At 50.6% G+C, this 22782-nt stretch overlaps 2 protein-coding genes across 2 annotated transcripts; one reads left to right on the forward strand and one right to left on the reverse strand.

Annotated features, from left to right (window-relative positions):
• LOC110407876 (fibrinogen-like protein 1-like protein) lies at positions 6479 to 22659 on the reverse strand. Its single transcript, XM_021416073.1, has 4 exons — positions 19333 to 22659; positions 8253 to 8558; positions 7563 to 7664; positions 6479 to 7241 (listed from the first exon to the last, which is right to left on the reverse strand). The coding sequence occupies exons 2-4, from the start codon at positions 8260 to 8262 to the stop codon at positions 6607 to 6609; spliced, it is 747 nt and encodes a 248-aa protein (XP_021271748.1). The 5' UTR covers positions 8263 to 8558; positions 19333 to 22659; the 3' UTR covers positions 6479 to 6606.
• LOC110407877 (fibrinogen-like protein 1-like protein) lies at positions 8565 to 17640 on the forward strand. The gene is made up of 4 exons (XM_021416074.1): positions 8565 to 9703; positions 10500 to 10643; positions 11808 to 11852; positions 12558 to 17640. The coding sequence occupies exons 1-4, from the start codon at positions 9592 to 9594 to the stop codon at positions 13184 to 13186; spliced, it is 930 nt and encodes a 309-aa protein (XP_021271749.1). The 5' UTR covers positions 8565 to 9591; the 3' UTR covers positions 13187 to 17640.

Here is a 22782-nt window from a genome sequence, read left to right on the forward strand (position 1 = left end):
GTGTGTTTCTTACTTACTGGTATTGTTTTGTAATTTGTTGTATTACAGATACTATAGCGAGTGATGAAAAACGGCTGCACTACCCACTGGATGGTATTATAATAACTCTAGTAATGGTATGGCAAAGTAGGTGATTTTTCTGTGTTAGCAGTGCAGCCTCAAGGACTAGAATTATTAGGCATAATCTAGATTACTGTGTGCTGCTTCTATTTTAGTAGTAGATAAAATGTGAATTAACAGGATTTGATGTTACCAGTGCTAGAATTTATGGGAATAGCTCTCTTACTGTAATTTTACCACCTCATTGTCAGTAACTCTTGGTTATGATGTTATTAGCCTATTAATTAGCCTCTTCTTAATTTGTGAAGACCAAACCTGGAAAGGAATCCCAGGCGAAGGGATGACCCTGTACTATAGAATGATAAACTGTTTTTTCATCACACTAGTCAGGACAAAGGCACACGCTATCTTAATTTGATTCCACATGTGATTTTAACATAGAATTCTAGCATATTGCCCTACAGATTTTTAAGTTCACTGGTCCCTTCAATTGGCACCTGTATCAGGGGCCCAAATGCCCCTCACTGAAGAATGATCTTGGGATAGAACAAAGTATTCTGATAGTTGTAAGGGAACTGATAGTTGTGTCTATAGCTGCAAATGTTTTGTTTCATAGAGAGGGCTGACCTTGGTAGTTTATTTTGCTTTGCAAACAGGTGTTCCACTTGGGCTCTGTATCACGCACTGGCCACGTGGATGCAGTGTACAAATGGAAAAAAACCCTGCAGACCCTGAGAAGAATAAAAGCAGGAGAGAGTCTGTGATGGGTGAGAGAGGAGAAGTGCACTTTGAAGCAGGGGACGCCCTGCTGGCACTGCCTAGCGCATCCACTGCTGGTGTGTTTCTTCTCTCTCCTTTCCGGTGGTTTGCCGCCTTTCAAGGGTCAATAAGTAATAATGCACTAGCTTAGGGAGTTTCTGATTCCTGCTTACGGGATTATATAGAATGGATGCCTGTGTGTGAGAGTGTGCATATCTTGGCTGGAACTCATGATTCTCTGTGCAGCTCTGAGTGCCTAGTTTGCTTGTCTCTGCTCCTGAGACAAGCCATTGTGGAGCGGATGCATAAAACCTTGAAGTCATGGCTCTGAGCCTTAAAAGAGGGGGGAGAGCTGACCAGTCCAGGACTGTGCCCCCATGCCTTGACTACATGAACACCTCCTTCCTCTTGGCTGGCGTCCCTCGTCACCACAAGTCTATGGATACTACTTCTCGTTGGAGGAAGACTGCTCTTACTACCTGCTATATTTCGGCTGCTGCAACGGCTCATCGAGAACATTGTTTCAAGAACAGTACATGTTGACTTGCTGATATCTGATTATCAGCACTTATGTCAAGATCTGCTTGAAGAAGGGCCAAAAAAGGGAGGTTTGATGGGGTAACAGGGCTAAGCAGGGTACACTACAGGGGTGTTTTATGTTTGTGCATAAAGAGGGGGGAGATGCGGGATAAAATGGGATGGGTGGTGCCTGCGAGCACCTGGGGAGGAGCCGGGGGGTCACGGGTATACGGGGCGGTCGCGTGTACGAATATAAGTAGCCTTGTTGTGCAGCATTAAATTGGCATTTCAGTGCTACAAACCGTGTATGTGTCCTGTATGTCCCTGCACGCAGAGCTGCAGACGCAAGGGAAGCCTTAGTACGTTGTCGCAGGCAACAGTAACTTTCTGGAAATCCTGTCCATTTACCTGGTTACTCTATTCCAATGGCTGAGCTGCAAGCTAGCACCCAGGAATAGCTCTGGTGGTTTCCTGGGGAGATCTGGACTTCTCCACGCAAGCAATGCAACTCGCTTCTACACACTTCTGCCCAAGGAGCAGGAGATTCTCCCTGCACCAAGTGCTCCCCAGGGTGACACTTGGGATCTGAGAGTTGGACACAAATAGTTTTGTGTTTCAACTGGTCTGCTCCTTGTAGCTCAGTTCCTGACATGAGCCCCAGACATGACAAGGTAGATGGTTTCCACTATCATTTTGGTTCTGCTTCATGCCTGTTGAGCCACACAATATGTTTGCTCCAGAAGAAAGCAGAGATATCACTAGTGTCTTGCTGCACCCAGCTCCCCACCACCTCAGCATGGATCCAGCAGGAGTGACCCCAGTGTGACAGAGCGACGGGACTGCACAGAGCAGGGCTGCATCTCCAGCATGCATGCTGCAGAAGTGATCGGAAGGAGCTGAGCAAACATCTCCAGAAATCAGCTGGTGGTGTGTGCATAGGGAGTCCTGCTTGACACATGGGGAAGTGCACTAATGAGCTTTTCTAAGGACTTGCTTGCCACTCTGCAGCTGGAGCTATATTTGCTCTGTTCCTGATAAAGGCTCTTATCAGAGCAGATCAACCTACTTGCTGTGGGGAAGTGCCCGTTCAGGTTACAGCCCCATTACTGGCAGTCATCTGTGTGCCCCAAGGCAAGCATGGGACGGGCCCTGGGGGCAGTGTCAGCCACACTCCTCCCCGGCACCTGCAGCTATAAATCTTGTGGTTCAAAGCATATCTACAGACACGTTCTGGGCTTCTGAGTGTCCCTGTGGAGGCAGCATGGGTGAGTGTGAGTGTGGGGAGCAGAGTTGGCTGTCCCCTCAAGACTCGCCACGCCGGCAGAGCCCTCCCTTTGCTCCTGAGGATGGAGAACTGATTGCCATGGAAGAAAGATGGCAGCAGGTGCTTCATACCAGTGGTGGAACTGTGCTCCACACTCACCTTATCCCTTCCTCCCACAGCTTCCCGGCGTGCTCCCCTCATGCTGCTTGCCTGTGTGGTGGCCCTGCCTGCCCTGTGTCTTGTCGACGCTGCCCAAGACCTGACCCTCCTCAATCGATCTGCCTCGAATAGCAGTGCATCTGCTCTCAGCATGCCGACTGACGGTAGGTACACGAAAGGCCTCCATCTCTGCAGGCAGAACCCTGCTAGGACCCTGTGCATGAGTGCCCTGCCCACCCTCTGTGTCTGGTTCGGATGGGGGAGCATTGGTCCTGCAGGGCGGTGGGAGTTGGGCTGGCTCAGCAAGCAGCTCAGGAATCCTCTGCTGGTCCCAGTGGTATGGAATAAGGTAAATCAGGTCCAGAGACAGCACAAACTGCCAACAGTGGTAGAGGAGGATGACTGATACCCATTTGGCTGAGGGCACACATGGCAATGCCATGCCCAATCTCTAGCACAGCAAAAATGTTTGGAAATGGGGACTTTAGAAGACAGAGGTGCCTTCTCCAGACAGGAGATGTTTAGGCCCTACATCTAACTGCTTGATCTCTGCTTCTGGAGACAGAAAGCATCTCCTGATCTGAGTTCCAGCTTTGCTGCATCTCCCCTGCCATTTCCAACTCTTCTCCCTGCTGTTGGTTTCCACGCTCCAGGTGAGCTCCGGCTGGTGAACGGCTCCAACGCCTGCTCCGGACGGGTGGAGGTCTGGTACGGCAATGAGTGGGGAACAGTCTGTGATGACAGCTGGGACCTGAAAGATGCCTCTGTGGTCTGTAGGCAGCTTGGCTGTGGGGAAGCAGTGTTAGCCCCATCTCAAGCTTTTTTTGGAAGTGGATCTGGACCTATTTGGCTGGATGATGTTAACTGTGTTGGGAACGAGAGCTTCCTCACTCAGTGCACGCTGAAGGCCTGGGGACAACACAACTGCAGGCACAGCGAGGATGCAGGCGTTGTATGCTCAGGTACATGACTGCACTGTGCCCTTTTAATATCCAGCTGCAGGTGTGCTATGGGATGTGCCTCTGTCTTCTTGGACAGGATCTTGTTAAACCCTGCTCCCTCCCGCCACACTGGCCAGCACGGGGCAGGTCCAGTGCTGTGTGCTCCTGTGCTTCTCTGGGCAGAGAGGGGCCTTACAGCACCTCTCACACCAACTCCTCTCCAGGTTGGAGGCTGGTGGATGTAAGGAAGTGCCCAGTGCAGGCTGCAGTGCTCGTGTGTGCATACATATGTGCACCATGCAGGTTGATGAAGGCACCTCTGTGCTGGCAACGGCTGTTCTTCTCTCCCCTCAGACATGGGAAGGGGCAAGGTCCTTTTCACCTCCCTGCCCAGCCGGACCCCGTTTTAGCCACACAGCCCCTTTCAGCATCTATATTGGTCTCCCAGTCTGAGACCAGCATGGCCCAGTGGGACTGGGGCCCTTCCCTTGGGGCCACCTCCTGCCAGGTGTCCTGTTGGGGAAGACAAGCAAAGGGCTGAGGCCAACCCAGTCACAATGCCAGCTGAGCACATTGACCTCTCTGGGCTGGGACAGCTGAGCATCTGCGAGGTGCTCTGCCTAGATGTCTGTCTGTCTTGCCACAGGGTGAAACGTGCGCTTGTTCTATTGCACAGGCTTTTGTTAAAGCACCCTCTCTCCTGCCTCAGGTTGGCCCAAGGATTGCAGTGAGATCTCTGCAGGCAGCCCCAGTGGCATCTACGTCATCCAGCCCTCAGGGCTCCACCCCATTGTGGTGTACTGTGAGATGAACGTGACAGACGGGGGCTGGACGGTCATCCAGAGGAACCGCTACAACACAGACATCACCTGGGCCGAGTCCTGGAGCACCTACAAGTACGGCTTTGGGAACGTGCACAGCGACTACTGGCTGGGCACCGAGTACATCCACCAGATCGCCAAGCAGAAGGTCTACCAGGTCAGATTCGTCATCCAGGATGCCTCCAACAACACCAAGTTCGCAGAGTACAATCTCTTCAGTCTGGACGATGAGTCCCAGGGCTACCGGCTGCGGTTGGGCTCCTACACAGGGACAGCGGGGGATGCCATGGGCTCACAGAGTGCCAGCACCATTCATGATAACATGAAGTTCTCTGCTAAGGACTTGGACCAGGACACTAACAGCGGGAACTGTGCCTCCGCCGGCGGGGGTGGGTGGTGGTATTCATCCTGTTACTCTGTACGGCTGAATGTCAAGGGTGCCATAACGTGGAGTGGCCTGTGCAATGGCAACTGCAAAACTTCTGCCATCCTCATCAAACCAACTACCTACTGCTAGCACTTCTTGTCTGCCTTCCCACACCAGGCATGTTGCCAGACCAGTGCCCTAATCTCCTGTCTTTGCTGTCTGAGAGAAGAGTTGGTGGAAGCGGGGCACAGCTTGGATTCCCAAGAGATTTTTTCATCTCTTTTGCAGAGTTGCTCTGCTTCCCTTGCTAGGTTCTTCCTCTGAGCTGTTATTATCTTGATTGCATTGTAATCAGAATAACGTATTGCCAAACCTGTCCTTCTGAAAACACATTGCTTTGGAGAATAAAATGTACTTTAGAAACATAACACCTTGATAATCATTGGGTTTACGTGGGAAGATTTTGGTAATGAGGCGGTTGTAGGGGGCCACTGTGAGCAAGGTTGGGGTGAAGAGTCCCATGGAGGAGCAAGCTGTCTCTCTGCAGCATGCAGGCTACAGGAGGAGCAGGTCTCCACATGCAGCCATGGAAGAGCCCATGTGAAGCAGGGGCAGTGGGGGAGCAGCAGAGACAGGGTTGCGGGACCGTTTTTCTTCTGGTCTGTTACTAACAAGGGGAGATAAATCACATTAATCTCTCTCACAACGAGTCTGTTGTGCCCGTGACATTAACAGGCAAGTGACCATAGAATGGCTCAGGTTGGAGCGGACCTTAAGGCCCATCCAGTTCCAACCCCTGCAGTGGGCTGGGTGCCCCCCCCCAGCTCAGGCTGCCCAGGGCCCATCCATGGCCTGGGGCACCCTCAACTTTTCCCTGTCCTTATCTCAATCTATGAGCTTTCTTTTTTCATCGTGTTTTCTCCTCCTGCCCTGTTCATGAGGGGAAATGAGAAAGCAGAGAAGTGGAGCTGAGGTGCTCACTGATGTGAAACCCCCCACAGCATCCCAAGGAAAAGGTTCCTGCTCTTCACTGTGTGACTACATGGGCCCTTTTCTCCAGAGTTTATGTCACCCTCTCATTAGCTGGGGGAAGGATAAAGCTTCCTTATTCTCTAGCTTGAACTAACTCCACTTGCAGTCCATTGCTTATCCTGGGTCTCACCGTCCCCTGAGACACAGAGCACCAACCCCATGCCCGGCCCTGGGACCACTGGGGATGGATCCCCCATGGCACAAACCCCCTCCTCCAGCCCTGAACAGCCCATAGGCCCCTCAAGGCTCCCTGATGCCCTGCAGGACCACATGCATGTGTGTGTGCAGGGTAGACACAGCAAGGAGACACGAGGCAGTGAAGTCTGGCTCTGGGGTTTATTGTAGCTGATTTCTCACACCGTGGGTAGCAGTTGTGGGACTGAGGAGCAAAGCTGGGAGATGCCGATTGCACAGAGAAGGGAACTTGCATTTCTCCCCTTCACCCACCCCAAAGCAGCACCTGCGCCCCAGTGCTGGCCAGCACAGCAGCACTGGGCAAAGCTGCCCACGTGCCCGGGGCTCCAGGAGTCCGCTCCCAAGCCCCAGAGCCACGGTGTTGGAGCTGGTGGCCGCGCAGGAGCTGCAGGTGGCATGGGGCACCCAGCGGGGCTGGCACAGGGCTGGCAGGCACAGGGACGGGGCACCGGGCTCAGGACAGTGGCACTCCCCCAACCTCCGGCACAGTCAGCACACATCGGTGGGTTTGACCAGGATGAGGGACGATGTGCAGTCGCCTCTCGGGCAAATTTCTTGCCAGAGGATGTACTTTTTGCCGTTGAGGAGGACGTTCTGGCATCTGTCATACCACCACCCCCCATAGCTGCTGGCGCAGTTCCCACTGTGCTGGTCCTGGTCCTTGTCCACCGTGCTGAACTTCATGTTGTCATGGATGCCTCCATACGAGGAGTGGTAGTTGGTCAGGTAGTCCTTCCCGCTGCTCAGGAACCGGCCCAGCCTCAGCGGGTACCCGCTGCTCTCACTCTCCACACTGAAGATGTCGTACTCAGCGTAGTGAGTGACGTTGGCTTTGTCCCGCACGACGAAGCGGACCTTGTAGGTGCCCTGCTGCGTAAGCAGGTGCAGGTACTCGGTGCCCAGCCAGTGGTCGCCCTGCACGTTCCCGAAGCCGTACTTGTAGGTGGTCCAGGACTCGGTCCACGTGATCTCAGTGTTGTAAGTATTTCTCTGGACAACAGTCCAGCCCTTGCCTTCGGTGTCCATGTCACACCACACCACGCGGGGAGGGGACCCTGCTGGCTGGATGACGTACACCCCGCTGGGGCTGCTGCTGGCAAGGCGGCTGCAGTCTGCAGGGAGCCCTGAGATAGCAAATCAAGCAAGACATACATTGCAAAATGTGCTGGTAAGGCACTGTGGTGCAGCTGTACTGGTGCTACAGATGCTAGATTTCCATGGGTGCTGCACCCTGCCTGTGAAACATGTTGGGAATAGTTCTTATCTACTGGTGATAAAAGACAAGAATCAGCCTACTCTGCAGCTCAGGTTTGAATGCAGAGACCAGAACAAAGATGCTTGTGCCCAGCACCTGGCAGCCTGGCTGCTCTCGGCAGTGGACAGTGTGGTGCACAACAAACCCAGGGGCTTCTCAGCTTGGTGGGAGCACCCACATCCCTACTCACCAACCGAGGACACGGCAGACACTGGGCTGGTGCAGAGAAGCATCGCCACTGCCACAGGCAGGACAAGGTTCCCACGGAGCTGGTGTGTCCCAGCCTGCAGCCCTGGGGAGGGAAGGGCACAGCACCATCAGGACCCCTGGACAGCCCCCACCCATGGGTGGCCCCAGGAAGCTCTGACCAGGGAAGGCAGAGCTGCGGACACAGGGCAGGGGAAGTGGGCTTGGGAGATGGCTTCTTCATCCCCCTAGCCAGCCTCCTCCCCGCACCACACTGTAACCTGTGGTCATGGCTTCTTCTGTTCCTCCTCGTGGTTTTGTTTGTTTGTCTGCTTGTTTTCTGCAGGGCTAGAGGTAAATGGGCACTTTTATGGTGAATAATCAGTGCTAAGCACATTCAGGGCAAATAGTTTTAAGTGCTGCAGCTGAGCTTGCTGTATAGAACTCACTGTTCCCGATGCAGAATGTGCACTCTGCGGGGATGCAGGAAATGACACAGCAGCGGCAGCAGCAGAGAAATGAAAACAAATGAGCAGGTGGAAATGGGAGGACACCCTCACCTGCTCTGGCTTCCATGGCTCCCCACTGCTGCCACTTAGCTTGATCTATTGCATCCCCCACCGTGTGGCAGGACTGTGCCTGAAGCTGTAAGCACTCAAAAAAACAAGCTGTTAGAAAAAAAAAGAGAACTCACCCATTGCCATAGTGGTGCACGGGTGACAGGAGCCTGAGCAGTGGGTCCTGATGCTCTGAGTTCCATGCTGGCGTCAGCCTCTTTATAGCTGGGGCTGTCCCTGTGCACACCCCCTCCATCCCTTGTGTGCCCATCTGGAATCTTCTCTTTGCTCAACGTTCCACAAATAGGTCATAAATTTCTTTCTGGGTAAAAAACAAAATATTCCTTGCCTCCCAGCTGTGGGGCATTTATCAGCTGCAATTTACTGGAACTGTTCAGGTGTTGTATCTTTATAGGAATCTACCAGCTGTTGAGCTAAAGGACCTGAAGTATGGGGGAAAGTCAGAAGGGAGAGAATGTGAAAACAGAAAGTACCAAGTGCAGAATGTACCATGATTAACAGCAGCACATATTATATGGCATGCAGGAATTAGAGAATGTAAAACCTATGGGCAGTGGTTTCCCAACAGCTGCCGGGTACCAGCATGTCACAGCCCTCCTGCGATGGCCACCCCCTCTGGAGTCAGGCACAGAGTGGATCTGCACACACTCCCTGCCTCTTTGTGCCCTCTATGGGTAGAGGCTGAGGGCTGAAGGCAGCAGCCCCCCGCAAGGCATCCCTATCCCCAGAGGTGCTTTGGGCAGCTCCAAGTGCAACACGAGGTCCCTCAGCAGCACCCCTTCCCCTGTGCTTCCCGCCCTTGTCCATACATCTTGGTGGCAGCTCAGGGGGCTCCGCTGACCACCCACTCTCCCCATTGCACATGGGACAGGCATTGCCCAGCAGCACTGTGCAGGCTGTACGCTGTCCAGGAGAGCATCCTATAAGGTCTGGGAGACCATATAGGATATGGGATCCTATATACATTCACAGGCAGCTCTTCAAGCAGCAGCTAGAGCCAGCAGGACCACTTCAGGTCTATTTAACAAGTGAGAGGTCTCCCTTGTTTCACAAAAGCTCTGAGGGCCATGCTGGAGTCTCCTTTAATACAGTATACTGGGGGGTGCTGGCAGGTCCTCATCTCAAGTACCATATGTCACTTTGAGTGCTGTGGTATAAGGACATAAAGTGACCAGAGAGTGTCCAAAGGAGGGCAATCAAGAGAGCGAAGGGTCTGAAGGGGCTCTGTGATGTAGCCCAGGTCAGGCAATGCCTTCAAAGGGTTTGGTGTCAAATCCAGTAAGTAATAATGCTCCTTATCTGGAGCATATGCCAGTTTGGTAGAATGTTGTGCAAACACTGGATGCTGGTTGCTGGCTGGTTTAAGATCTCTTATCGCAGAAAGCTACAGCTGAGGAATGAACAGCGACGCTGACACACCGAGGGCAAACAAACCATACATTTCCAGCCCTGTGGATGATGGAAGGAGGAGCGCTGCCCTCACCTGCCAAGCCCCATATAAGCACCCTGCCACCAGGCCAGGTACCCCAGCTTCCTGCTCCACAGGGACCCCACAGCAACGACATGGGTGAGTGCGTGCTGGGCGCAGTGTGGAAGAGCATCCCCTGCGCTCTGCCTCCTCTGGGCTTCTGCTCCCCGCACGCTGCTGCTGGCCCTCTGTTCTGGGACAGAGTGGTTCCTGCTGCACCTCTGCCTCCTCTCTGTCACCCTCCTGCTCTTCACGCTCTCTCCTCCTTTCCTGAGCACAGTTAAACCCATTCCGCACCGGGCTGTGTTGTAAAAGCAATATTTATTTGGTTTATATTTGTGCCCAGAGTATCGAATATGTTTTAAAACAAACCGGAGTGGAAGCTAGTTAGGGTGTTAACCGTCCATCATCCTGAAGCCTTTTAGGGTGCGGGAGCGGAGCGGGGCAGGCAAGCTGCAGACACAGATCTATGGGGCTGGCCATGAGCAAGCTGTCAGGGAACCTCCTGATCTGGTACAGTCCGAAGGAGTCTGATTGGTCGGATTCCCAAGTGATTCTCATTTGATTGTGGAACACAGGGCCTCCTGCTTTGGCCAGTACTGCAGCTGAGCAGTGTGACTCCACTCCTGGAAGCTGCACATTCAGTAGACCTGTAGGTTGCAGACATAGCCTGGGCTAAAACGTTTATCTCTGCAGTTGCATACTTTTGCAGAATGCTTCTTTTTGGAAACCGTTATACTTCTGCCCCTCAGTAAAGCAAAGGCATAACTAATGCTGTGGCTTTGTCTACTCCACGAGTTTGTTTTAATGTTTGCTGAGTTTACTTAGCCAAAGCTCCTTCACCTGGAAGGCAGGGTTTGCACTTCCAGACTCACCATGCATGTTCTCTCTGCAGCTGCTCATCACTCCAGACTCCTGCTGTGCACCTGCGTGCTGGCCCTGCTCACCCCTCTTCTTGCTGTGGAGATTGAAAACCTGACAAGACTAAAAGCAAATCTACCTGAAATTATTAATCTCCATTCAGACAGGCACCATCCTGGTATGTGTTTTCTCTCTTACTTCCCTAAACACTGTTCATCCAAACACTGGGAACCTCCTAATCTCTGCACAGAGGGGGAGATGTGGAAGATAATGTTGATGAAGGGCAGTCACACTCAAAAAGTACAGGAAACCGTCATATCTTCCTCTGATTTCAGACCTTCTCCACACATTGCAAGATCTGCAAGCTCAACCTTCTTTATTATTGACAAGATCTATGTGGTAGCTTTTTCTAGAGACCTGCAGATATTCAAAGGAAGATCCTAAAATGCCACCAGGGAGGGTCAGGTTGGAAGTAGGAGAAATTTCTTCTCAGAAGAGCGGTGATGCAATGGCACAGGCTGCCCAAGGAGGTGGTGGGGTCACCATCCCTGGACGTGTTCCAGAACCGTGGGGATGTGGCACTGAGGGACGTGGGCAGTGGGCACGGTGGGGGTGGGCTGGGGTTGGACTTGGCAATCTTAGAGGTCTTTTCCAACCTCAATGATTCTGTGATTCTATGAAACGCCAGGCTTCAGTGACCAACCAAAATGGCTTCTGAAGATTGTTCATGGCTAAATGGTATAATAAATGAGTCATACCAATAATAGAGGTCACAATGTTGTAGGCGTTTGAAGAATGCTGATTTATGAATATGGATGCTGTGATTTCTTTTTAAAGAGAGCACTGATGTTGCTGTGCTTTGAGCTCCTGTTCCTGTCAGAAGGTTTCTGAAGCTCTTTACGAACTGAACACACACAAGAACCCCTTCAGTCACTACGGAACAGCTGTTGACTTCAGCTTGAGAGGCTGCAGCAACATCACTCAACAGTTTAATTCCATGCAGTCTGTTTACTTCTCAGTCCTCCTCCAGCAATCTTTCCATGTACTCATCACTACTGCTCTGGAGTGCAGTTCACCCCATGCAGCAATGTAAAGCCATAATGCTGAGTGGATGGAACAAAGCCACAACTCACCCTCTGTTGTTTTACCTTTCCCAGTGTCTTATTCCTTTGAAGAGTTTACAACCCAAAGCTACCATGTAGGAAGAAAATAGAGCCCAGTGGCATTGTTGAAGTACCCTACAAACAACAGTGCTAGAAATAACAGCCCATGGAAGCTGGAGTTAATTCTCTGCCATGGCACAGGGCTGCCCACCTCACTCTTTTTGTTTTTCCCAATGCAGGTCACGATGAAGGAAACGCACGGCGTGGAAGAGCCAGTGAGACAGGTCAGCACAGCAAGAGCCCCCACTCCCTGCAGGGAATGGGGTCCTGGCACTGGGAGGTGCAGGCAGTGAGGGTCAAACAGTGGGTGGGCACGAACCTGGGAACAACACGGCTCAGCTTCCGCAGGGCAAAACTCAATGCAGAATTTTATGCAGAAGGGTTACTTCCAAGATACCAAAGGACTCTCCAACCCTTATGTACACGCCACATGTCCTCTCAGCTGCTGTGAAAGTCTGCACAGGGCAAGCAGAGGATGCATCTCCCAAGCTATGCTAACAGGAGGAAGTTCTCCCCTTCTTGAACACAGAGATGAAGTGGATCTCAGAGCTGTAGGAACAGCAGCTTTCTCATTTAAGTTTCTGTAACGTTATGTAAAAACAGCCCTCACCAGGCTAAGCTTGAGCTCCTGTGTTATTATAAGGGAAGAGAAATATGAAAATTGGGAAAGCTGAGGAAACAAGGACCTGAGCATAGAAAGAGAAGCAAATTCTCTGATTGCATTGTCAAAATACATTTGTGTTGTTTTAATCACTGTGTTTCCCTTACAAAGGTTTTCTGCTTATACACTTACAGTAGGAAACAGAGTGATAGCCTACCCTGGCAAATTTCCACATCTGCAAATTTTCTAGAAATCAGTCTCACAGAACCCTGCAAGCAGACTGGGTGTCCCTGTACCTGTTGGTTCTCCATGTTTTAATCTGCTGCAGGTTGGCCCAAGGATTGCAGTGAGATCTCTGCAGGCAGCCCCAGTGGCATCTACGTCATCCAGCCCTCAGGGCTCCACCCCATTGTGGTGTACTGTGAGATGAACGCGACAGACGGGGGCTGGACGGTCATCCAGAGGAACCGCTACAACACAGACATCACCTGGGCCGAGTCCTGGAGCACCTACAAGTACGGCTTTGGGAACGTGCACAGCGACTACTGGCTGGGCACCGAGTACATCCACCAGATCGCCAAGCAGAAGGTCTACCAGGTCAGATTCGTCATCCAGGATGCCTCCAACAACACCAAGTTCGCAGAGTACAACCTCTTCAGTCTGGACGATGAGTCCCAGGGCTACCGGCTGCGGCTGGGAACGTACACAGGGACAGCGGGGGATGCCATGACTTCAGCCAATTCCGCTACTGTGCATGACAACATGAAGTTCTCTGCTAAGGACTTGGACCAGGACACTAACAGCGGGAACTGTGCCTCCACCAATGGAGGTGGGTGGTGGTATTCATCCTGTTACTCTGTACGGCTGAATGTCAAGGGTGCCATAACGTGGAGTGGCCTGTGCAGTGGCAACTGCAAAGCTTCTGCCATCCTCATCAAAACAGCACCCTACTGCTAGCTGCATTTTCATTTCCTTTCTGTCCAACCTGTGGCTAAGTATAGCTCTACAAAGAGATGGAAAAGGCAAAACATGTCATGGCCAAACCTAGTGTCTCTGTGGGTCTTTGCTGAGGTTGTTTGTATCCTAGCTACTGAAGAAAATAAGACATCCTCCATTTCTCCCTCCTGTAGGTTTCTTCTGCTCCTCAACTGGGCCTTTATCCTTTTGCTCAGATCCAGGTCATTTTGTTCATAATTGTGTTAATAACTGGGTTAATAATCAGAACAGTTGCTTGCAAAATCTGGAGTTTCCAGATGTGCAATGCGCCTCAGGCAAAATGTGAAACAGCCAAACTCAACTGTGAGTTGATTTACGTCTTTAACTTCAGGCAAACAACAGAACTTTCACTCACAGAAAAATTAAAATTTCTTGATCGGGATCACACAAATTCCCACTCTCTACCTTCTGCACTTCAGGCTTAACAGTTGTTACGTATCAAAATAAATCTATATTCAAAGAACTACCCCAATTGTAAACATCTGTTTCAAGTCTCTGATGTGCTCACAGAGGTTAGTGTGTTCAAAACCCTCCTCTGCTGAAGCTCTGCTTTCCCATAGGACAAGCATTTGGGAAGGAACTATGAATTAAGAGCTTGCGTATGCTGTGCTGCAAAAGCCAATGGAGTTCAGCCACTGGTGATGGGAGAGGATGGGAAGCCAGGAGTCTGCATGAGAACTTCTGTCTTCTCTCACCTTCAAAACAGAGGGCTTTGAAGTGTGATTAGACCCATCTGCTCATGTAACATTTAGAGCAGCTTTTCAGGATTTCACTTGCACACAAAGTGATTGTCCTGCTGGAAAAAACTGACCAGGTGGCCTTCCTGGATGCATGTTCAACCCTGTCCTCCAGGAAGTAAATACCCAGGCGTATCTTGCCATCTTCAATCTTAAGCTGCTGTCTAACTTATGATTAAGCTTTGTTAAATCACTATATTGTATCTCTTTTGGGCCCACTTCAGTGAGATAAAGCAAGGTAGAGTGAGTTGTTTTTAATGAGTTGCTTTGTTTGTCTACAGTCTGGAAAAGCAAATGTGTCATTACAAATGGCTTTGAATGACAGACCCAAATCCCAGGTGAATCCACTGCAGCATCAGGGAATTCAGTGGTGCAGAACTGTCCTGATGCTGTGGACATGTGCAGCACACGGCAGGGTGAAAAGCTTTGCTGTGGCAGGGCACGCAGCACCAGTGGATTATATGGCAGATGAAATTGCCATTCAATGTTGTTCTCCTCTGCCCAGTGCTGTATCATCGCACCCGTGAAGCGTGTACCTTGATTGCTCTCGATGACCTGTGGAGTCCCATATACTGCCATTAACTTGGTTAAAGCCTTGATGGTGTAGGCCTGGTTTGCTTTTGGTACTGGATAGACCTGCATCAGTCCACTTGCCGTGTCGACACAAGTTAATGCATATCTGGCCCCCTCAGATCGTGGGAGAGGGCCTATATAATCAACATGCCACTGTTGGAGAGGGTTATGTCCTCTGGCAAGGTGAGCAGTCATCTCTGGCAAGGCTTTCGGTCTCATTCTCGAGCAAGCTTCACAATTGTGACATGCCTGGACAATACCTGACATAGTTATGGACAGCCCCCATGCCTTTGTAGCTGCCTACATTGTCTTCTGTCCAGCATGTCACAGCTTCTGGTGTAGCCAGTGGGCGACATCCTTGGAAGGAGAGTTCTCAATCCACCGTACTCGAGCCAGAGTGTCAGCCTCATCATTTCCTGGTGACTGCAGGGGGTGATGTCCAGAAACATGGTAGATGTGTATGGTTCTATGTTTAACCACATTCCATATGTCTAACCACATCTCCTTGCCCCAGATCAGTCAGGCGTGGATGGTCCAGTCTTGGGTGGCCCACTGTGCAATCCAAAGAGTGAGCCCACGATACACAGCCCAACTATCTGTGAGAAGTTCAGTGCACTGTCACCAGGTTCCTTGGTGATAACCATCCACACAACTCACAGTTCTGCCCATTGGCTACTTTGACCATCCCCCTCTTCAAACCAGATTGTGTCAGTGGAGGAATGGTATGCCACTACTCTCCACTTGCTCACGTTACCTTTGCTGGACCCATCCGTATACCAGGCATCTTCAGGAATGGGATCTGTCCCCTCCTGAACAGGACTCTTCTCCGGTGGAGCGACCGTTGTTTCTTTTGGCGTATCACTGTGATACATCACTGGGCCTAAGATCTTTTGAAGTTCTTCTTTCAATGGTGATGAAGACAATCTACTCCTCTGGCTGAGATAGGCGACCCATCGTGCCACTGTTTGTGCTTGGGCCACCCCTGTCTTCAGAAGGTGGGTCAGATCTCTCACCCACCCCTGAATTGGCAAAGAGGTCTTAACTGGGACCTCAGATGTTTGGGTTACTGGCTCTACCACCTGTAATGCAGAGTAGGCAGCCAATAACTGTTTCTCGATCATGCTGTATCTTTCCTCCGCTCCGTGCCAGACCTGAGACCAGAACCCGATCGGGGTCCAAACAGAACTCTGGCGTTGCTACAGGCCCCAGCCAAAGCCATCCTGAGTGACATGAACGTCCAATTCAGCTGGGAGGGTAGGATCAAATATACCCAGCGCCTGGGCTTGTTTAACAGCCAGTTTCACCTGTTGGAAAGCCTCATGTTCTGTTCTTCCCCAATCCCATAGTTGTCCCTTCTTTGTGAGTCTATATACTGGCCTCAGCAGCTGCACTAAATGAGGTATAAAGGAACGCCAATATCCCAATATACCCAAGGACTCCTGCAGCTGCTTTGGTGTTGTAGGGACTGGGAATGCCTGAATCTTATCTATGACAGCACTGGGTAGTACTTTTTTTCCTGACCAAACTACCCCTAGGAATTTCACAGATAGGCCTGGACCCTGCACCTTCTGGGGGTTTATAGCCCATCCTTTTTCCTGCAGATAGGTAGTTAATGAATCTGCTGCCTGCCCTACTGCCTCCAGTGAGTCAGATGTCAACATGAGATCATCAATATAATGATACAAGCTAACAGTGTTAGGTTTTTCCCAATTTGCCAGGTCACGTGCCACTAGGTTACGGCAGTATGTTGGTGAATGCACATACCCCCGTGGCAGGACCTGAAAGGTGCACTGCCTGCCTCCCCATGTAAATGTGAACTGGTCTTGTGATTCTTCAGCAACTGGAATACTGAAGAATGCATTTGCCAAGTCTAGGACACAATGGTAGGTTTTTATTTCCCTCCTCAATGCGTTCATTAGGGAGGCAATATTGGGTACGGCTGCGTGAACAGGCGGTGTGACCTTATTTAATTCTCTATAGTCTACTGCCATTCTCCATATGCCATCTGACTTTCACACTGGCCATATGGGGGAATTATATGGGCTATGTGCAGGTCTTATGATCCCAGCTTTTTCTAACTCCTGCACAGTCCTTGATATTTCATCTCGCCCCCCCAGGAGTCTATACTGCCTCACACCAGTAATCCGGCGCGGTTCCAGCAGGCGAATAGGCTCATGCTTTGCATGGCCTCTCAATATCACCTGCACCGCCCGGACACTGATACACCTCTGTCAGAGTCTGAACTCTCCAACAGTTGTCTGGAGAGCCAGACCCCATAAAACGTCTGTGCCCAAGATGTACTCCGGGACTGGGGCAATAGACACCTAATACTCCTGGGGCGGGAGACACCCAACCCCCAATTTCAACCACGTCTGGGTAACTGGAAAGGTCTGTCCTCCGAAACCACCGATCATCGCTCTATCCCCATTAAACTTAGTCGGATCCCCATAAATAATCGATGTTTCCACACCTGTGTCAACCAGCACCATAACCCTTTGTACATTCTTCCGGGACCAAAAAATGGTCAGCTCAACATAGGGCCTCCGGTCCCATCTGGAGGCCCTAGTTACATGGGGACTAATATCCCCTGTCAAGCCATGAATTGGGCGAGAGCCAAGTCTTTTTCCTCAGGTGGCTCAGGCATCATAGCCCAAGTCACCTAGGGCAGTTTTTTCCTTTTATTAGGGACTATAAAGTCCTCTAAGTTCCAAGTATTTGCTGGTACTCGTTCAATTATTCATACCCCTGTTCTTCTTTACTTTGACATTTTTGGTCGTCCCTTAGTTGTTTCCATAAGGGAAGCAAAACATGATTAGGTTGGCAATTGATTTTAGCAAAAGCCACCCCAGCCCATATAAGGTCATTGAACATCTCTTTATGGGACACCCGTATGGGGCCCAATCAGGGTGTCTGTGGGGCAGCTTTTCTAGTTTTAATTACTGGATATACCTCAGCCCCTTCCACTGTCCTAATATTATGCCTCGCCCTTAAGCACTCCATCTCCCCCAGATCAGCCACCAACTGGGCAGCCTGCTGAACAATGGCCTCTGAGGCCACCGGGGGTTCAATATAGATACCAGTGTGCCATAATAGTGGGAGGGTGCCTGTTGTAGAATTAGGTCCCTCATTCCAGACGAGAATTTTACTAAATCAGGACTTTCAAAGGCTTCCTCATAAACGGCCTCCTTCATTCCTAGCTCACAAATATACGTTTGGAGGCCCTCCATGGAAGACCATAAACCTGCATGCACCGGGATATCAGCCTTATTAGGCCAGGTGATACAGCATGCCACCATCAACCAATCCATTAGGGAATGATCCTCCTCATTATGTTGCCCAGTGGCATACAGTCTCTGTCTAAGGGCAGGGTGTGAGGTAATGGATACAGGCATGGAAACTTCTGGTCCATTGACCACAGCACTCTCTGCCCCCATGTCTCATAATCGGAGTAACCAAGCTGGGACACTTTCCCTTGGTTTCTGCTGAAATCGTTGCACCAAATCCATCAATTCAGATGCTGCATAGGGGCGAGCTGTTACAAGGAGATGAGTTTGGGCAGGGGGCACCCCTGCTGGTCTATCCTGTATCTTTTTTGTTTTTTTGCATCACTACAGGTTGGATCTCGAAGGGATCTACCTCAAGTGGGGCTTCAAGATCCAATCTTGAGATTTTTCCTGTTGGATTACCCAGGTCTACTGGTTCAGGGCCCTGAGTATTTTCCATTGCAATATTCTGTATTTGCTTTAAGGGGAAAGTTAAACTTGATTTTTTCCCTGTCAATAGGCCAAGCTCTTGCTCAAGTTTTTCAATGCAATCACACAGTCGTTCGTTCTCATTTTCTACAGTATGATTCAGAAGTTCTCCACGATTTAGAGAAATTAACAGGGGCCATGCCACCGTGGACGTAGCCAGTCAGCGTTCCTTCATAATTAGGATATTCTCATCTAATCCATAGAAATATTTCACCATGCCAGATGGTGATTGGGAAATACTTCCACTATCCTGCAAGGGACCCCAATTTTCAGTTATGGCTGCTAGTTCATAAAAGGGTGAACCCAGAAATCCTGGGATGTGCTTCGGCAAAGTTTTATCTAGAAGGACGATGTTCTCCCCCTTGCCCCACTGTCAACGGTTTACGGGCGTTCGGCCCGGTTCTGTGACGAAGGGGACAGGGGATCCACGGGTCCACGCCCTGGGAAAAGGGAAAAGGGTAAGGAGACGGCCCTGAGAGCAAAGAACAGCGGCAACAATCTGAGGAGAAACAAACTAATTTACTAAATAAGATATCAGAATGCAAAACAACACACTATAATACAATATAATTACAATTTAAGCTGATAAATCCAATACAGAGAGAGAGAATGTCCCAAAATCAAGGTAGGCCTTACTCTACTACCGACGATAAGACGGCTGGAGAGCGAGGTGCTGCCAAGACGAGAGACGGCAGAAAAAGGGACCTGCAAGTTTCTATACAGCGAGCTTTTATCTTTTCCCTCCGGCTGGAAATGGTAACAGAGGAGCAAAGTGCCGTGGGGACTGTAGTAGTCCTTCTCTTCTGAGAACCAGGTACATCCACTACATGATGTTACGATGTGGAATACCAATAACCGAAAATCACAAAACCATGACACCCACTTAAATATATTCAAAAGGAATGCCATTTCAATATATCGGTCTGCCTGGCTCACCAAATGTAGCGATCAGAAGGACCAACGTGACAGAAAAGGTGTCACAAAAGAGGTGGAAGGACCAGCACGATAGCAAGGTGCTACAAGGGAACGGAAATAAATTGCTCACCCATATCAGATGATTCCAGGTTCACAGGGAAAGGCTTCCACTAAAGAGAAATCTCCAGAAAGACATCCTTCCTCAGTGGTAGTCAGCCCCTAAATGAGGCCTAAGAGGGGTGGAGCCAGGCTTCTGGTCACACAGTGAATTGCCTTCACCTGTGCTCCCAGAGCTGACTGGGTCTTTTCTCCAGGTGCTCAATCAGTGGTTCAGGCCGTGACTCAGCAGCTCCCATACAACCAGCTACAACCAGTTGGTACCCTGAGCACAGTCTCAAATATGCTTCAGAGTTACAGCACGAGCCAATAGAAAGCCAGAAGGCTTCAATCCAGTTCTATCTCCTTTGCCAGTTACTACTGGATGCAGCAGTTCCATCCATTAGACCATCAGCCCACCAGTGCAAAGCAGTATTTCCCACACAAATCATAGCTTACATTGGTCTTGAAAAGATCGGTGTGTTCCTTTATTTGAAGGAAGATGCTGTGCTCCCTAAAGTCTCTGCTGTCTCTGGAGAAGCCTGGCCACCTTGTCCTGTGGGAGTAGGGATGTCGTAGGACACACGAAAATGCAAAGGCAATGATCAAGAAGTGATTTAAGAAATGGGGAGTTTTGTTGCTGACTTCTCCTGGTCTGCAGAGGGTGCCCTTGTCCCGGGGCTTGGCAGGCAGCTGTGGAGCATGAAGGAAGCAGGGCAGGGACAAGCCGGGAGAGCCAAGAGATATTGCCTAGGGAGTTCAGCTGCAGGTTACAATTTGCTCTTCCATTTTCTCTGCTCTGTTCTACTGGTGCAGGGTGGGATACATGGGAGAGTGAGACTGAGATCACTGGAGGAAGAAAACACAAGAATTACATTGTGCAGGTGTCAGAATTCTTTCCAAGAAGAGGAATTATAACCAACTGTCTCTGAAATAGGGTTTCCCAGCCCTTTCCTGGGGAAGGAACAGACACTACACCTTCCTCCAAAAGGCCTTGCTGCTCCCTCAGCCAATACTTTATATTCCAACCCATTTCCGTCTTTCTACCCATCTCATCTGCAAGAGCAACATGATCCTCTTCTCTTCCTCTCTGGGGACGCTGCACTGTCAGCATCTTTGTGGCTCTGCACAGCGTTCTCTCCAGCATGCCCAGGTCTCCCTGTACTGTGGGACCCAGATCTCAACGCAGGTCCCCAGCTGCAGCCTCGCCAGTGAGGGGATCTCCTCACTTCTCCAGTACTTGGCCACAGTGGAGCAGAGCCTGCATGGGTGCCCATACTCTTCAGTGACTTTGGAGTTTGTCCTAAGATTAAGGCCTAAAATATGACCCATATAACACAGCACTGAGCCATCACACTGCTGTCTAGGTGACAAAACTGCAGCATTGCCTCCTGCTTTCACTTTCTCTGTCCTCTGCTAATGAGTTCTGGAGTGATAATGGCTTCTGGGATATTTGTTGGGATTTTCCTAATTACAGAAAATCCTGAGAAATGGATAGCAGCAGGCAGAGTGAGCTGTTTGGGGTGAGCATGGCTACTGCTGTGGCACTTTGGAGATCCAGCCTTCCCAAACGAATGTATTGCAGATGATGATATACTGGAAGCACCACTTAGAGTCCTCAGCTTCAGAGCTGGGGGCTCTATCTCAGCAACATCTTCATCAGGATTTCATAGAATTGTAAAGTAATTGTAGAGTAATAGAATGGGTTGGCTGGAAGGGACCTCAAAGATTATGTGTTTCCAGCTCCCTGCCACAGGCAAGGTGGCCAACCACTAAATTGGGTGCCAGCTCAGGCTGCCCAGGGCCCACCCATGGTCTGGGGCACCTCCAGGAATGGGGCACCCACAGCTCTGGGCAGCAGTGTCAGCACCTCACCGCCCTCTGGGAGAAGAATTTCCCCCTCACATCTAATCCAAATCTCCTCTCTTTTAGTTTAACACCATTCCCCCTTGTCTTATCAGCATGGCACGACCGGCGTGGCACCATCTCTTTCACTATCTACCTGCAAAGGAAGAACCTCTGCAGGCTCTGCTGGGTGGGCTGCATCCCTGTGCCATGTGCCAGCATCCCACAGCCCACTCTTTGAATACTAATCACAGCTCCTCTCACCAGCTCCTTTGCAATGCAACAGAAAACTGAAAGTGAGGTTGTACCCATATCTGGAGTTCCCAGAAAGGATTTTTTTTTTTTTTTTGTAAATGCAGTGTACGAGGACTGTCATGTTTAATTGTTCCAGTCCTCCATCAATTAAACTAATTTATTCTTGACTTCTGAATTCACAACACCTGACCAGGGTATTGGGGAAGGTTATGGAGCAGGTCATCTTAAGTGTGAACACACAGCACGTGCAAGACAACCAGAGGATCCGGCCCAGCAAGCATGGGTCCATGGCAGACAGATCTTGCCTGACGAACCTCATCTCCTTCTGTGACCAGGTGACTGCCTGGGGGATTAGTGAAGGGATGTTGATGTAATCTACCTGGACTTTATCAAAGCCTTTAACTCCATCTCCCACAGCATTCTGCTGGAGAAGCTGCAGCCCATGGCTGGGACAGGTGTACACTTGGCTGGGCAAAACACTGCTGGAGGGCCAAGCCCAGAGCGTGGTGGTGAATGGAGTTCCATCCAGCTGGTGGCTGGTCACCAGTGGTGTTTCCCAGGGGTCAGTTTTGGGGCCAAATCTGTTTAGTATCTTTACTGATGATCTGGATGGTGTGATTGAGTGCACCCTCAGTAAGTTTGCAGATGACACCAAGTTGGGAGGAAGTGTTGATCTGCCTGAGGGTAGGAAGGCCCTGCAGAGGGACCTGGACAGGCTGCTCAGTGGGCTGAGGCCAATGGGATGAGCTTCAACAAGACCGGGTACTGGGCCCTGCAGTTGGGTCACAACAGCCCCATGCAGCACTATGGGCTTGGGGCAGGGTGGCTGGAAAGATGCACGGAGGAAAAGAACATGGGGATGTGAACTGATAGGTGCTGACCATGAGCCAGCAGTGTGCCCAGGTGGCCAAGAAGGCCAACGGCATCCTGGCTTGTGTCAGCAATAGTGCAGCCAGCAGAGCAGGAGTTGACCGTCCCTCTGTACCGGCCCTGGTGAGGCTGCACCTCAGTGCTGTGTTCGGTGCTGGGCCCCTCACTGCAAGAAAGACATGAAGGCCCTGGAGCGTGTCCAGAGAAGAGAACAGAGCTGTGAGGGGTCAGGAGCACACGTCTGATGGGGAGCGGCTGAGGGAGCTGGGATGGGTCAGTGTGGAGCAGAGGACGCTCAGGGGAGACCTCCCTGCTCCCTACAACTGCCTGAAAGGAGGTGGTGGTAAGGGGGTTCGGCCTCTGCTCCCAGGTAACAGTGACAGAATGAGAGGTGATGGCCTTAAAATGCACTGGAGGAGGTTCAGGTTGGATATTATGAGAAATTTCTTCTCCAAAAGAGTGGTGATGCACTGGCACAGGGAACTGTGGGGATGTGGCACTGAGGGATATGGTT

Source organism: Numida meleagris, chromosome 18 (genome assembly GCF_002078875.1).
Source record: "Numida meleagris isolate 19003 breed g44 Domestic line chromosome 18, NumMel1.0, whole genome shotgun sequence".
Taxonomy (NCBI): Eukaryota; Metazoa; Chordata; class Aves; order Galliformes; family Numididae; genus Numida; species Numida meleagris.

Bases quoted from the DNA above. Each gene is read 5' to 3' on its own strand.
- LOC110407876 (XM_021416073.1), bottom strand. The intron at 7,242-7,562 runs GTGAGTAGGGAT...TTGCTATCTCAG, and splicing joins GTCTGCCGTGTCCTCGGTTG to GGCTCCCTGCAGACTGCAGC.
- LOC110407877 (XM_021416074.1), top strand. From the start codon at position 9,592: ATGATGGAAGGAGGAGCGCTGCCCTCACCTGCCAAGCCCCATATAAGC. The intron at 9,704-10,499 runs GTGAGTGCGTGC...TTCTCTCTGCAG, and splicing joins ACCCCACAGCAACGACATGG to CTGCTCATCACTCCAGACTC. The intron at 10,644-11,807 runs GTATGTGTTTTC...TTCCCAATGCAG, and splicing joins TTCAGACAGGCACCATCCTG to GTCACGATGAAGGAAACGCA.